Below are 17045 nucleotides of genomic sequence, written 5' to 3'. Positions count from 1 at the left end.
CCTGGACCGGGGACCTCTCCATACACCCTTGCACACGCACCCCTGCACCGGGGACACCTCCATACACCCTTGCATGCTCATCCCTGTACCGTGGACCTTTCCATACACACTTGCACGCTCACCCCTGGACCGTGGACTTCTCCATACACCCTTGCACGCTCACCTCTGTACCAGAAACCTCTCCATACGACCTTGCACCCTCACCCCTACACCAGGGACATTTCCATACACTCTTGCACACTCACCCCAGCACCGCACTCACCTCTATACCAGGGACCTCTCCATACACCCTTGCACACTCACCCCTGCACCGGGGACCTCTGCATACACCCTTGCACACTCACCTCTATACCAGGGACCTCTCCATACACCCTTGCACACTCACGCCTGCACCAGGGACACCTCCATACAACCTTGCATGCTCATCCCTGTACCGTGGACCTCTCCATACACTCTTGCACACTCACCCCTGGACCAGGGGCATCTCCATACACCCTTTCATGCTCACCTCTCTACCAGGAACATTTCCGTGCACCCTTGTACGCTCACCCCTGCACCAAGGACATCTCCATACACTCTTGCACACTCACCCCTGTACCAGGAACCTCTCCATACACCCTTGCACCCTCACCCCTGCACCAGGGACCTCTCCATACACCCTTGCACACTCATCTCTATACCAGGGAACTCTCCATACACCCTTGCACACTCACCCCTGCACCAGGGACCTCTCCATACACCCTTGCACGCTCACCCCTGCACTGGGGACATCTCTATATACCCTTGCACACTCACCTCTATACCAGGGACCTTTCCATACACCCTTGCACGCTCACCTCTGTACCAGAAACCTCTCCATATGCCCTTGCACCCTCACCCCTACACCATGGACCTCTCCATACACCCTTGCACGCTCACCCCTGCACTGGGGACATCTCTATATACCCTTGCACACTCACCTCTATACCAGGGACCTTTCCATACACCCTTGCACGCTCACCTCTGTACCAGAAACCTCTCCATATGCCCTTGCACCCTCACCCCTACACCATGGACCTCTCCATACACCCTTGCACGCTCACCCCTGCACTGGGGACATCTCTATATACCCTTGCACACTCACCTCTATACCAGGGACCTTTCCATACACCCTTGCACGCTCACCTCTGTACCAGAAACCTCTCCATATGCCCTTGCACCCTCACCCCTACACCATGGACCTCTCCATACACCCTTGCACGCTCACCCCTGCACTGGGGACATCTCTATATACCCTTGCACACTCACCTCTATACCAGGGACCTTTCCATACACCCTTGCACGCTCACCTCTGTACCAGAAACCTCTCCATATGCCCTTGCACCCTCACCCCTACACCATGGACCTCTCCATACACCCTTGCACGCTCACCCCTGCACTGGGGACATCTCTATATACCCTTGCACACTCACCTCTATACCAGGGACCTTTCCATACACCCTTGCACGCTCACCTCTGTACCAGAAACCTCTCCATATGCCCTTGCACCCTCACCCCTACACCATGGACCTCTCCATACACCCTTGCACGCTCACCCCTGCACTGGGGACATCTCTATATACCCTTGCACACTCACCTCTATACCAGGGACCTTTCCATACACCCTTGCACGCTCACCTCTGTACCAGAAACCTCTCCATATGCCCTTGCACCCTCACCCCTACACCATGGACCTCTCCATACACCCTTGCACGCTCACCCCTGCACTGGGGACATCTCTATATACCCTTGCACACTCACCTCTATACCAGGGACCTTTCCATACACCCTTGCACGCTCACCTCTGTACCAGAAACCTCTCCATATGCCCTTGCACCCTCACCCCTACACCATGGACCTCTCCATACACCCTTGCACGCTCACCCCTGCACTGGGGACATCTCTATATACCCTTGCACACTCACCTCTATACCAGGGACCTTTCCATACACCCTTGCACGCTCACCTCTGTACCAGAAACCTCTCCATATGCCCTTGCACCCTCACCCCTACACCATGGACCTCTCCATACACCCTTGCACGCTCACCCCTGCACTGGGGACATCTCTATATACCCTTGCACACTCACCTCTATACCAGGGACCTTTCCATACACCCTTGCACGCTCACCTCTGTACCAGAAACCTCTCCATATGCCCTTGCACCCTCACCCCTACACCATGGACCTCTCCATACACCCTTGCACGCTCACCCCTGCACTGGGGACATCTCTATATACCCTTGCACACTCACCTCTATACCAGGGACCTTTCCATACACCCTTGCACGCTCACCTCTGTACCAGAAACCTCTCCATATGCCCTTGCACCCTCACCCCTACACCATGGACCTCTCCATACACCCTTGCACGCTCACCCCTGCACTGGGGACATCTCTATATACCCTTGCACACTCACCTCTATACCAGGGACCTTTCCATACACCCTTGCACGCTCACCTCTGTACCAGAAACCTCTCCATATGCCCTTGCACCCTCACCCCTACACCATGGACCTCTCCATACACCCTTGCACGCTCACCCCTGCACTGGGGACATCTCTATATACCCTTGCACACTCACCTCTATACCAGGGACCTTTCCATACACCCTTGCACGCTCACCTCTGTACCAGAAACCTCTCCATATGCCCTTGCACCCTCACCCCTACACCATGGACCTCTCCATACACCCTTGCACGCTCACCCCTGCACTGGGGACATCTCTATATACCCTTGCACACTCACCTCTATACCAGGGACCTTTCCATACACCCTTGCACGCTCACCTCTGTACCAGAAACCTCTCCATATGCCCTTGCACCCTCACCCCTACACCATGGACCTCTCCATACACCCTTGCACGCTCACCCCTGCACTGGGGACATCTCTATATACCCTTGCACACTCACCTCTATACCAGGGACCTTTCCATACACCCTTGCACGCTCACCTCTGTACCAGAAACCTCTCCATATGCCCTTGCACCCTCACCCCTACACCATGGACCTCTCCATACACCCTTGCACGCTCACCCCTGCACTGGGGACATCTCTATATACCCTTGCACACTCACCTCTATACCAGGGACCTTTCCATACACCCTTGCACGCTCACCTCTGTACCAGAAACCTCTCCATATGCCCTTGCACCCTCACCCCTACACCATGGACCTCTCCATACACCCTTGCACGCTCACCCCTGCACTGGGGACATCTCTATATACCCTTGCACACTCACCTCTATACCAGGGACCTTTCCATACACCCTTGCACGCTCACCTCTGTACCAGAAACCTCTCCATATGCCCTTGCACCCTCACCCCTACACCATGGACCTCTCCATACACCCTTGCACGCTCACCCCTGCACTGGGGACATCTCTATATACCCTTGCACACTCACCTCTATACCAGGGACCTTTCCATACACCCTTGCACGCTCACCTCTGTACCAGAAACCTCTCCATATGCCCTTGCACCCTCACCCCTACACCATGGACCTCTCCATACACCCTTGCACGCTCACCCCTGCACTGGGGACATCTCTATATACCCTTGCACACTCACCTCTATACCAGGGACCTTTCCATACACCCTTGCACGCTCACCTCTGTACCAGAAACCTCTCCATATGCCCTTGCACCCTCACCCCTACACCATGGACCTCTCCATACACCCTTGCACGCTCACCCCTGCACTGGGGACATCTCTATATACCCTTGCACACTCACCTCTATACCAGGGACCTTTCCATACACCCTTGCACGCTCACCTCTGTACCAGAAACCTCTCCATATGCCCTTGCACCCTCACCCCTACACCATGGACCTCTCCATACACCCTTGCACGCTCACCCCTGCACTGGGGACATCTCTATATACCCTTGCACACTCACCTCTATACCAGGGACCTTTCCATACACCCTTGCACGCTCACCTCTGTACCAGAAACCTCTCCATATGCCCTTGCACCCTCACCCCTACACCATGGACCTCTCCATACACCCTTGCACGCTCACCCCTGCACTGGGGACATCTCTATATACCCTTGCACACTCACCTCTATACCAGGGACCTTTCCATACACCCTTGCACGCTCACCTCTGTACCAGAAACCTCTCCATATGCCCTTGCACCCTCACCCCTACACCATGGACCTCTCCATACACCCTTGCACGCTCACCCCTGCACTGGGGACATCTCTATATACCCTTGCACACTCACCTCTATACCAGGGACCTTTCCATACACCCTTGCACGCTCACCTCTGTACCAGAAACCTCTCCATATGCCCTTGCACCCTCACCCCTACACCATGGACCTCTCCATACACCCTTGCACGCTCACCCCTGCACTGGGGACATCTCTATATACCCTTGCACACTCACCTCTATACCAGGGACCTTTCCATACACCCTTGCACGCTCACCTCTGTACCAGAAACCTCTCCATATGCCCTTGCACCCTCACCCCTACACCATGGACCTCTCCATACACCCTTGCACGCTCACCCCTGCACTGGGGACATCTCTATATACCCTTGCACACTCACCTCTATACCAGGGACCTTTCCATACACCCTTGCACGCTCACCTCTGTACCAGAAACCTCTCCATATGCCCTTGCACCCTCACCCCTACACCATGGACCTCTCCATACACCCTTGCACGCTCACCCCTGCACTGGGGACATCTCTATATACCCTTGCACACTCACCTCTATACCAGGGACCTTTCCATACACCCTTGCACGCTCACCTCTGTACCAGAAACCTCTCCATATGCCCTTGCACCCTCACCCCTACACCATGGACCTCTCCATACACCCTTGCACGCTCACCCCTGCACTGGGGACATCTCTATATACCCTTGCACACTCACCTCTATACCAGGGACCTTTCCATACACCCTTGCACGCTCACCTCTGTACCAGAAACCTCTCCATATGCCCTTGCACCCTCACCCCTACACCATGGACCTCTCCATACACCCTTGCACGCTCACCCCTGCACTGGGGACATCTCTATATACCCTTGCACACTCACCTCTATACCAGGGACCTTTCCATACACCCTTGCACGCTCACCTCTGTACCAGAAACCTCTCCATATGCCCTTGCACCCTCACCCCTACACCATGGACCTCTCCATACACCCTTGCACGCTCACCCCTGCACTGGGGACATCTCTATATACCCTTGCACACTCACCTCTATACCAGGGACCTTTCCATACACCCTTGCACGCTCACCTCTGTACCAGAAACCTCTCCATATGCCCTTGCACCCTCACCCCTACACCATGGACCTCTCCATACACCCTTGCACGCTCACCCCTGCACTGGGGACATCTCTATATACCCTTGCACACTCACCTCTATACCAGGGACCTTTCCATACACCCTTGCACGCTCACCTCTGTACCAGAAACCTCTCCATATGCCCTTGCACCCTCACCCCTACACCATGGACCTCTCCATACACCCTTGCACGCTCACCCCTGCACTGGGGACATCTCTATATACCCTTGCACACTCACCTCTATACCAGGGACCTTTCCATACACCCTTGCACGCTCACCTCTGTACCAGAAACCTCTCCATATGCCCTTGCACCCTCACCCCTACACCATGGACCTCTCCATACACCCTTGCACGCTCACCCCTGCACTGGGGACATCTCTATATACCCTTGCACACTCACCTCTATACCAGGGACCTTTCCATACACCCTTGCACGCTCACCTCTGTACCAGAAACCTCTCCATATGCCCTTGCACCCTCACCCCTACACCATGGACCTCTCCATACACCCTTGCACGCTCACCCCTGCACTGGGGACATCTCTATATACCCTTGCACACTCACCTCTATACCAGGGACCTTTCCATACACCCTTGCACGCTCACCTCTGTACCAGAAACCTCTCCATATGCCCTTGCACCCTCACCCCTACACCATGGACCTCTCCATACACCCTTGCACGCTCACCCCTGCACTGGGGACATCTCTATATACCCTTGCACACTCACCTCTATACCAGGGACCTTTCCATACACCCTTGCACGCTCACCTCTGTACCAGAAACCTCTCCATATGCCCTTGCACCCTCACCCCTACACCATGGACCTCTCCATACACCCTTGCACGCTCACCCCTGCACTGGGGACATCTCTATATACCCTTGCACACTCACCTCTATACCAGGGACCTTTCCATACACCCTTGCACGCTCACCTCTGTACCAGAAACCTCTCCATATGCCCTTGCACCCTCACCCCTACACCATGGACCTCTCCATACACCCTTGCACGCTCACCCCTGCACTGGGGACATCTCTATATACCCTTGCACACTCACCTCTATACCAGGGACCTTTCCATACACCCTTGCACGCTCACCTCTGTACCAGAAACCTCTCCATATGCCCTTGCACCCTCACCCCTACACCATGGACCTCTCCATACACCCTTGCACGCTCACCCCTGCACTGGGGACATCTCTATATACCCTTGCACACTCACCTCTATACCAGGGACCTTTCCATACACCCTTGCACGCTCACCTCTGTACCAGAAACCTCTCCATATGCCCTTGCACCCTCACCCCTACACCATGGACCTCTCCATACACCCTTGCACGCTCACCCCTGCACTGGGGACATCTCTATATACCCTTGCACACTCACCTCTATACCAGGGACCTTTCCATACACCCTTGCACGCTCACCTCTGTACCAGAAACCTCTCCATATGCCCTTGCACCCTCACCCCTACACCATGGACCTCTCCATACACCCTTGCACGCTCACCCCTGCACTGGGGACATCTCTATATACCCTTGCACACTCACCTCTATACCAGGGACCTTTCCATACACCCTTGCACGCTCACCTCTGTACCAGAAACCTCTCCATATGCCCTTGCACCCTCACCCCTACACCATGGACCTCTCCATACACCCTTGCACGCTCACCCCTGCACTGGGGACATCTCTATATACCCTTGCACACTCACCTCTATACCAGGGACCTTTCCATACACCCTTGCACGCTCACCTCTGTACCAGAAACCTCTCCATATGCCCTTGCACCCTCACCCCTACACCATGGACCTCTCCATACACCCTTGCACGCTCACCCCTGCACTGGGGACATCTCTATATACCCTTGCACACTCACCTCTATACCAGGGACCTTTCCATACACCCTTGCACGCTCACCTCTGTACCAGAAACCTCTCCATATGCCCTTGCACCCTCACCCCTACACCATGGACCTCTCCATACACCCTTGCACGCTCACCCCTGCACTGGGGACATCTCTATATACCCTTGCACACTCACCTCTATACCAGGGACCTTTCCATACACCCTTGCACGCTCACCTCTGTACCAGAAACCTCTCCATATGCCCTTGCACCCTCACCCCTACACCATGGACCTCTCCATACACCCTTGCACGCTCACCCCTGCACTGGGGACATCTCTATATACCCTTGCACACTCACCTCTATACCAGGGACCTTTCCATACACCCTTGCACGCTCACCTCTGTACCAGAAACCTCTCCATATGCCCTTGCACCCTCACCCCTACACCATGGACCTCTCCATACACCCTTGCACGCTCACCCCTGCACTGGGGACATCTCTATATACCCTTGCACACTCACCTCTATACCAGGGACCTTTCCATACACCCTTGCACGCTCACCTCTGTACCAGAAACCTCTCCATATGCCCTTGCACCCTCACCCCTACACCATGGACCTCTCCATACACCCTTGCACGCTCACCCCTGCACTGGGGACATCTCTATATACCCTTGCACACTCACCTCTATACCAGGGACCTTTCCATACACCCTTGCACGCTCACCTCTGTACCAGAAACCTCTCCATATGCCCTTGCACCCTCACCCCTACACCATGGACCTCTCCATACACCCTTGCACGCTCACCCCTGCACTGGGGACATCTCTATATACCCTTGCACACTCACCTCTATACCAGGGACCTTTCCATACACCCTTGCACGCTCACCTCTGTACCAGAAACCTCTCCATATGCCCTTGCACCCTCACCCCTACACCATGGACCTCTCCATACACCCTTGCACGCTCACCCCTGCACTGGGGACATCTCTATATACCCTTGCACACTCACCTCTATACCAGGGACCTTTCCATACACCCTTGCACGCTCACCTCTGTACCAGAAACCTCTCCATATGCCCTTGCACCCTCACCCCTACACCATGGACCTCTCCATACACCCTTGCACGCTCACCCCTGCACTGGGGACATCTCTATATACCCTTGCACACTCACCTCTATACCAGGGACCTTTCCATACACCCTTGCACGCTCACCTCTGTACCAGAAACCTCTCCATATGCCCTTGCACCCTCACCCCTACACCATGGACCTCTCCATACACCCTTGCACGCTCACCCCTGCACTGGGGACATCTCTATATACCCTTGCACACTCACCTCTATACCAGGGACCTTTCCATACACCCTTGCACGCTCACCTCTGTACCAGAAACCTCTCCATATGCCCTTGCACCCTCACCCCTACACCATGGACCTCTCCATACACCCTTGCACGCTCACCCCTGCACTGGGGACATCTCTATATACCCTTGCACACTCACCTCTATACCAGGGACCTTTCCATACACCCTTGCACGCTCACCTCTGTACCAGAAACCTCTCCATATGCCCTTGCACCCTCACCCCTACACCATGGACCTCTCCATACACCCTTGCACGCTCACCCCTGCACTGGGGACATCTCTATATACCCTTGCACACTCACCTCTATACCAGGGACCTTTCCATACACCCTTGCACGCTCACCTCTGTACCAGAAACCTCTCCATATGCCCTTGCACCCTCACCCCTACACCATGGACCTCTCCATACACCCTTGCACGCTCACCCCTGCACTGGGGACATCTCTATATACCCTTGCACACTCACCTCTATACCAGGGACCTTTCCATACACCCTTGCACGCTCACCTCTGTACCAGAAACCTCTCCATATGCCCTTGCACCCTCACCCCTACACCATGGACCTCTCCATACACCCTTGCACGCTCACCCCTGCACTGGGGACATCTCTATATACCCTTGCACACTCACCTCTATACCAGGGACCTTTCCATACACCCTTGCACGCTCACCTCTGTACCAGAAACCTCTCCATATGCCCTTGCACCCTCACCCCTACACCATGGACCTCTCCATACACCCTTGCACGCTCACCCCTGCACTGGGGACATCTCTATATACCCTTGCACACTCACCTCTATACCAGGGACCTTTCCATACACCCTTGCACGCTCACCTCTGTACCAGAAACCTCTCCATATGCCCTTGCACCCTCACCCCTACACCATGGACCTCTCCATACACCCTTGCACGCTCACCCCTGCACTGGGGACATCTCTATATACCCTTGCACACTCACCTCTATACCAGGGACCTTTCCATACACCCTTGCACGCTCACCTCTGTACCAGAAACCTCTCCATATGCCCTTGCACCCTCACCCCTACACCATGGACCTCTCCATACACCCTTGCACGCTCACCCCTGCACTGGGGACATCTCTATATACCCTTGCACACTCACCTCTATACCAGGGACCTTTCCATACACCCTTGCACGCTCACCTCTGTACCAGAAACCTCTCCATATGCCCTTGCACCCTCACCCCTACACCATGGACCTCTCCATACACCCTTGCACGCTCACCCCTGCACTGGGGACATCTCTATATACCCTTGCACACTCACCTCTATACCAGGGACCTTTCCATACACCCTTGCACGCTCACCTCTGTACCAGAAACCTCTCCATATGCCCTTGCACCCTCACCCCTACACCATGGACCTCTCCATACACCCTTGCACGCTCACCCCTGCACTGGGGACATCTCTATATACCCTTGCACACTCACCTCTATACCAGGGACCTTTCCATACACCCTTGCACGCTCACCTCTGTACCAGAAACCTCTCCATATGCCCTTGCACCCTCACCCCTACACCATGGACCTCTCCATACACCCTTGCACGCTCACCCCTGCACTGGGGACATCTCTATATACCCTTGCACACTCACCTCTATACCAGGGACCTTTCCATACACCCTTGCACGCTCACCTCTGTACCAGAAACCTCTCCATATGCCCTTGCACCCTCACCCCTACACCATGGACCTCTCCATACACCCTTGCACGCTCACCCCTGCACTGGGGACATCTCTATATACCCTTGCACACTCACCTCTATACCAGGGACCTTTCCATACACCCTTGCACGCTCACCTCTGTACCAGAAACCTCTCCATATGCCCTTGCACCCTCACCCCTACACCATGGACCTCTCCATACACCCTTGCACGCTCACCCCTGGACCGTGGACTTCTCCATACACCCTTGCACGCTCACCCCTGCACCGGGGACCTCTCCATACACCCTTGCACACTCACGCCTGCACCAGGGACACCTCCATACAACCTTGCATGCTCATCCCTGTACCGTGGACCTCTCCATACACTCTTGCACACTCACCCCTGGACCAGGGGCATCTCCATACACCTTTCATGCTCACCTCTCTACCAGGAACATTTCCGTGCACCCTTGTACGCTCACCCCTGCACCAAGGACATCTCCATACACTCTTGCACACTCACCCCGGCACTGCAGACCTCTCCATACACCCTTGCACGCGCACTGCTGGACCAGGGACCTCACCATACACCCTTGCACACGCACCCCTGCACCGGGGACACCTCCATACACCCTTGCATGCTCATCCCTGTACCGTGGACCTTTCCATACACACTTGCACGCTCACCCCTGGACCGGGGGCATCTCCATACACCCTTGCACACTCACCCCTGCACCGGGGACCTCTGCATACACCCTTGCACACTCACCTCTATACCAGGGACCTCTCCATACACCCTTGCACACTCACGCCTGCACCAGGGGCATCTCCATGCACCCTTTCATGTTCACCTCTCTACCAGGAACCTTTCCGTGCACCCTTGCACGCTCACCCCTGCACAAGGGACCTCTCCATACACCCTTGCATGCTCACCTCTGTACCAGGAACCTTTCCATACACCCTTGCACACTCACCCCTGTACCAGGAACCTCTCCATACACCCTTGCACCCTCACCCCTGCACCAGGGACCTCTCCATACACCCTTGCACACTCATCTCTATACCAGGGAACTCTCCATACACCCTTGCACACTCACCCCTGCACCAGGGACCTCTCCATACACCCTTGCACGCTCACCTCTATACCAGGGACCTCTCCACACACCCTTGCACACTCACCCCTGCACCAGGGACCCCTCTATACACCCCTGTCCGTGCACCCCAGCACCCACGCGGGGCCATGGGTTTCTCCGCTGGCTGGAAGCGGAGGTCCCGCCGAGTCCGTGCCAGCCTCCTGCCCTCGCTGCAGCCCCGGCGTCCTGCCAAGAGCCTGACCTTTGGGCCAGGCGGCCGCTGGCCAAGGCCGGCCCCCGGCCCCGAGCTCAGCCCAGCGCTAACCCTCTCGCTGCGGGGCCGCATCCTGCCCCACCGCCACCCTCACAAGGCACCCCCCATCCATGGGGTGCTCCCCTGGGGAGTTCGGGCTCAAAGGATGTGTATCCCGGCTGGTCCATCCCCTCTGTTGGGAGTTTGCTGCCTAATTAATTAGAGGATTTTAATTAGAGCGGGGGCAGGCAGCAGGGACAAGGGACAAGAAGCAAGGGAGGTGGCTCTGGGTGACACCATACACATCACCCAAGGGAGTTCAAAACCCTTGTAGAGGGGACGAGGCAAAACCGGGAAGAGTTAAGGGGATTTTGGCACCAGGGAAGGCACAAAAATGGGCAGAGTTAAGGGGGTTTTGGCACAAGGGAAGAATAAAAAATGGGCAAAGTTAAGGGGATTTTGGCACAAGGGAAGGGGCAAAAATGGGCAGAGTTAAGGGATTTTGGCACCAGGTAAGAGTAAAAAATAGGCAAAGTTAAGGGGATTTTGGCACAAGAGAAGGGCCAAAATGGGCAGAATTAAGAGGATTCGAGCCATGGGGAAAGGAAGAGTGAAAAGCGGGCAGAGTTAAGGGGATTTTGGCACAAGGGAAGGGGGAAAAATAGGCAGAGTTAAGGGGACTTTGGCACAAGGGAAGGCACAAAAATGGGCAGAGTTAAGGGGATTTTGGCACCAGGGAAGGGAAAAGGCAAAAATGGGCAGATTTAAGAGGATTTCGGCAGTGGGGAAAGGAAGAGTGAAAAGTGGGCAGAGTTAAGGGTATTTTGGCACAAGGGAAGGGGCAAAAATAGGCAGAGGTAAGTGGATTTTGGCACAAAGGAAGAGGCAAAAATGGTCAAAGTTAGGGAGATTTTGGCACAAGGGAAGGCGCAAAGATGTGCAGATTTAAGAGGATTCTGGCAGCGGGGAAGGGAAGAGTAAAAAATGGGCAGAGTTAAGGGGATTTTGGCATTGGGGAATGAAAGGGGCAGAAATGGGAAGCGTTCAGGGGATTTTTACACTGGGGAAGAAAAGGGGCAAAAATGGGCAGAGTGCAGGGGATTTCTTGACTCTTGGGTGTTGCTTGGCCCCGTGCCGGTGGTCCCAGTGTTGGTCCATCCCACTGACAGGTAGCATCACCTATGGGTCCCCCTGATGCCAGCCAACTTCTGCTGGCTCCATCTCATGTCCAACGTCCCTCCAAAAGGCAGCAGGGGCTCTGCGTGCCTCAGTTTCCCCCCCACCCCAACATTTCACCAAGCACGGCGGAGCCAGGGAAGCAAAAACCTGGCAAACCATCGGCGCAGGCCCTGGGAGAGGAAAGCCAAGATTTACCCATCCCCATCCTCCCCCCCCGCAACGGCTTTAATTATAGATTTCCAGTAATGCGGAAAAATGAGAAAACTCCCAGTCGTGGCCCAAAACCTGGTTTCTATGGAGATTTATGGAAAGGGAACGGAGGGATAAACAGGTCCAATGATGCCAAACTTTTGCCAAAGAATATATGGCCAGTGCACAGGTCCGGCGCTCGAGCTGTCGCCAAAGAGAATGAGCCAAGCTGGGGTGAGCTCAGAGGAAGGATGCTCGGGAGGGATGGGGGTTTTTTACGCAAGCGTCCCTGGGAACATGACCCCGATGGTTCCCTCCGGGGATCCCCCTCCATCCCCGATGACTTTTTCAGGGTGCGATCACCCCACTCGGGGAGCAGCAGGTGGGGAAGGCAGCGGCCGGGGCACCGGGGGCCGCGTTCCCACGACTCCTCCGCTCCCGCGAGGTGCTATATTTAAATCAATATTTTCCTGTTTAATCCGACTGCTGCTAAGTCAACAAACAGAGCATGGCAGCGAGCATACCTAATTTTCCATCCTGTGCTGGAATCGGACACAGGGAAAAGAAAGATGCAAGGGGTTGCCAGCCTGGCATCCTGCTCATACCTTCCCCGAGCAGCAAATGGACCCCAAATCCACCCCGAATGAACACTAAATGAACCCCAAAAGCACCCTTGCTTGGTGACGGGCTGCTGCACACGCGTGCATGGGTGTGCATACCTGTGCTGCCCATCCCAGCGGCTCATGGGATGCTGGAGGCAGAAAAACTTCCCTGTCTTGAGTTTTTTGGGGGTATTTTTTTCTTGTTTTCTTGAAAGCATCCTTTCTTGCAGTGCCCCCCGCGCCGTGCGCTGGAGTGGTACGTGCTGCTAACGGCTCATGGGGAATTAAAAACCTCGTGCCCGGCATCAGACACAGGGTGAAGGAGCTCTTCTGCACCCAGGACGGCTTGGCCGGCTCCAGCCCCATGGAGGATCGCTGGAAAGCGCCCAGGACAAACAGTCCTGCCGCCGAGGGAGAACAGCACGTTACCTCTCCCAGCCGGGACATGCTGGGCAGCCGAACCCAGCAAACAGCCGACAGAGCAGTGTTCACCTCCGCCAAAGCCACCCCCAAACCATGGGGGTTGGGAAAATACCTTGGGAGAATGATGCTGCGGGGGATGCTGGTCCCCAGAGGAACGTCTTGGGGGAACGATGCTGCAGGGATGCTGGACCCCAGGGGAATATCTCAGGGGAATGATGCTGCAGGGATGCTGGACCCCATTATTAATCCCTTCCCAGCATCACCGGCTGGAGACGGACCCCGGGACAGACGGATCATCACTGTGGTGCAGGACAGAAGCTCCAACACCCCAAAATCCCCAAGCAGCGATGACCGCTTCCCCGAGGAGATGATTGACCTCGTGACGCCGGCCCTCTCCACTGAGTTAGGAAGTGGGGAGAGGGGAAATAAAAAATAAAGCTTATTTCTTCGCTGTTGGTCAGGGAACACGTAAATCTCCACTCCCAGCCAGCCATCCCGGTGCCAAGTTATATCCGGTCCTCGATGCTCTCGCCTATAATTAAAGCAACTCCCAATAAATCAAAAAGAGAAATAAAAAAATCCTGGTTTCAGTTATGTTATGGCTGCAGCACAAAGAAATTCAAAGGCAGGAGAGAGATTTGAAGATACAGCTGCGGCGTTGCCCTTAAAAGGGAAAATTCGCACCCTCTTTGCCGAGGCTGACGGGTTCAAGCAAGGTGAGGAGCAGCATCCCCAGGGTCCGGCCCTGTAGGGTGGCCCATGTCCCCGAGGTGATGCTTGGCCAAACTGGGTTCTCAGTTGCCAGAGCCCAGTGCTGGAGTTGGTAAAAATCCACTTGAAATGATCCCAAAGTGACCAGGATTGGGGGGCGTACCAGGGTGCGGGGTCAGCAGAGCATCCCTGGTACTGGGGCTGTCATGGGGTGGGCACCATCCCGTGGGGCACTGCAGGAAGCTGCCTGAATAAGAAATATCTCTTTATAAATTATTAACATAAACCCTATATTATATAAACTTAACATATTAATAATTCAGTAAGAGCTATTTCTTTATAAAGAAATGCTGCTGGGTACACTGCCTTGCCTTGGGGACCCACCGATATCCCCAGGGCGTTGCCAGCCACAGCCCCGGGATGCTCCTCATTACCCCGCTTAATTGTAAACGCTTGATGATTCAATAGCACTTTTCACCCCGAGATCGGAGAGGACAAGCACCTCGCTCTATACTGGTACATTGGGCAAAAAGCCTGCAAAAAATCCCCCAAATTTATTTCCAAGGATGTTTTATGTGGGAGCCAAGAGGTCCCCATTCTCGGCCACCAACGGCTGTTGTTTGGCAATGGGGACAACAGCTGGAGAAGGAGATGGATGGGGCGCAGAGGACCCCCAGGAGAATAGGTTGAGGGAATGATGCTGCAGGGATGCTGGATCCCATAAGAATATCTTGGGGGGAAGATCCTGCAAGGGATGCTGGACCCCAGGAGAATATCTGGGAGTAATAATGCTCTGGGGATGTCAGACCCCAAGAGAGTATTTGGGGGGGATGATGCAGGGATGATGGATCCCATGAGAATATCTTGGGGGGAGGATGCTGCAGGGATGAGGGACCCCAGGAGAATATCTTGGAGTAATGATGCTGTGGGGATGCCAGACCCCAAGACAGTATCTTCAAGCAATAACGCTGTGGGGATGCTGGACCCCAGGAAGAATATCTCGGGGGAAGATGCTGCAGGGATGCCTGACCCCAAGAGGATATCTTGAGGGGAATGATGCTGTAGGGATCTGGATTTCGGGAGAGTGCAAAAAAAAAAACAACCCTGCTTCATGTGGTTCTGCCCCGGCCAGCAAGGGTTACACTGCCGGGCTCAGCCTCGGGGACTTCACGCTTGGCTGCCGGCGGCTGTTGGAAGGGAACGGTCCAGCCCGTCCTCTTGAACCGGCATCGAAACAGGGCGAGAGAGCCCTGCCAGCCCCATTCCCGCGAGCTCTCGGCTCATCCCCCGCGGGAACGGGTATTTCTGGGCTTTGCCCGGAGCTATTAAAAGCCCCGTGGGTGCCGGCACTGCTGTGCCGCAGGAGGAGGTGGCGCTTCCAAGCGCTTCCCGGCACAAACACCCGGAGCGATGGGAACCCAAGTCCATCTCCAAACAACAGCCAAGGGGCCAGCGATGCCGAAAACCCACCCCAGGAAAGACCCCAAAGCATGCGACCGCGCGCTTTGGCGGGGGCAAACCACCTTTGCATCCCCGAGTAGCATTAATTCTTCCACGGACAGGATAAAACTTTACCCATTGATAAAACAGTCAGTGAATGCACAAGAATATTCTTCCCCCTTTTTCCCACGCCACCGGCACAGCAAAGGCCATCGTCCTGGGGCAGAGGGACGGCGACTTTTTGGGAGGGAAAATGCCAGTTTGCTCAATAAGGGGTATGACATGGGGAATCCCATTTAAGCCCTCCCCACCAAGGAAAAGGCAATTTTTTGGTCCAGCATCTTCGGGCTGGCCAAGAGCACACCCATTTACCAGAGGACCTTATATAGCATTGCCGGGAGATGCTGTACATAAATACAGCATATAAAAATCTATAAAACCACCTTCCGCCAAAATTTGGTGCTATTTAACCTGAGAACTGCTTCTTCCCACCCAAAAGTCGCCTTTTTACTGGGGGGGTCACTCTTACAAACAAGAGCTCATCCCCCTGGGAGAGCCGGAAAGGGCTGGGAAAGCTCTTGGCCATCCGGCAGCACATCCGCAACTTGGCAACTTGTCCCCAGCGAGGGACTCCCAAAGCCACCAATGCTTTGGAGAGGTCATGTACCCCATGAAACAAAGGTGGTTTTAGGATGGATGGGCACTTACCACCTGTGGCTTGGTCCTGGGGCCGTGTTCGTCGGGTGGCCGTGGGCACCGAGGCAGCCGGGGCGGTGGGGCAGCAGGCGGAGAACGGGGTCCATCCCCAGGACCAGGGGACGCATCACCTGAGTTGAGGGCCAGCATGTACCGTTTGGTGACATCCTCCAGTGAAGGAGGCTGGAGGGTCGGGAAGGATTTGCCGGGTGAGCGGCCAGCAGCCGGCACAGGGAGGTGGCTGTGGGGGCCAGAGGGGACAAGCGGCTCCGGGGGGGGGGGTGGG

At 55.3% G+C, this 17045-nt stretch overlaps 1 protein-coding gene across 1 annotated transcript in view; it reads right to left on the bottom strand.

Moving 5' to 3' along the window:
* The window catches only part of ARHGEF17 (Rho guanine nucleotide exchange factor (GEF) 17), a 56393-nt gene that overhangs the window by 35176 nt on the left and 4172 nt on the right, over positions 1-17045 (bottom strand). Inside the window, exon 3 of the mRNA XM_009891005.1 lies at positions 16772-17000. Coding sequence (XP_009889307.1) covers positions 16772-17000 — 229 coding nt within the window. The remainder of the gene's footprint in view (positions 1-16771; positions 17001-17045) is intronic.

The sequence above is a fragment of the Charadrius vociferus genome, unplaced genomic scaffold, assembly GCF_000708025.1.
Source record: "Charadrius vociferus isolate BGI_N301 unplaced genomic scaffold, ASM70802v2 scaffold407, whole genome shotgun sequence".
Classification (NCBI taxonomy): Eukaryota; Metazoa; Chordata; class Aves; order Charadriiformes; family Charadriidae; genus Charadrius; species Charadrius vociferus.
Note: the sequence above shows the minus strand (reverse complement) of the source record. Positions and strands in the feature narration are given on the sequence as shown.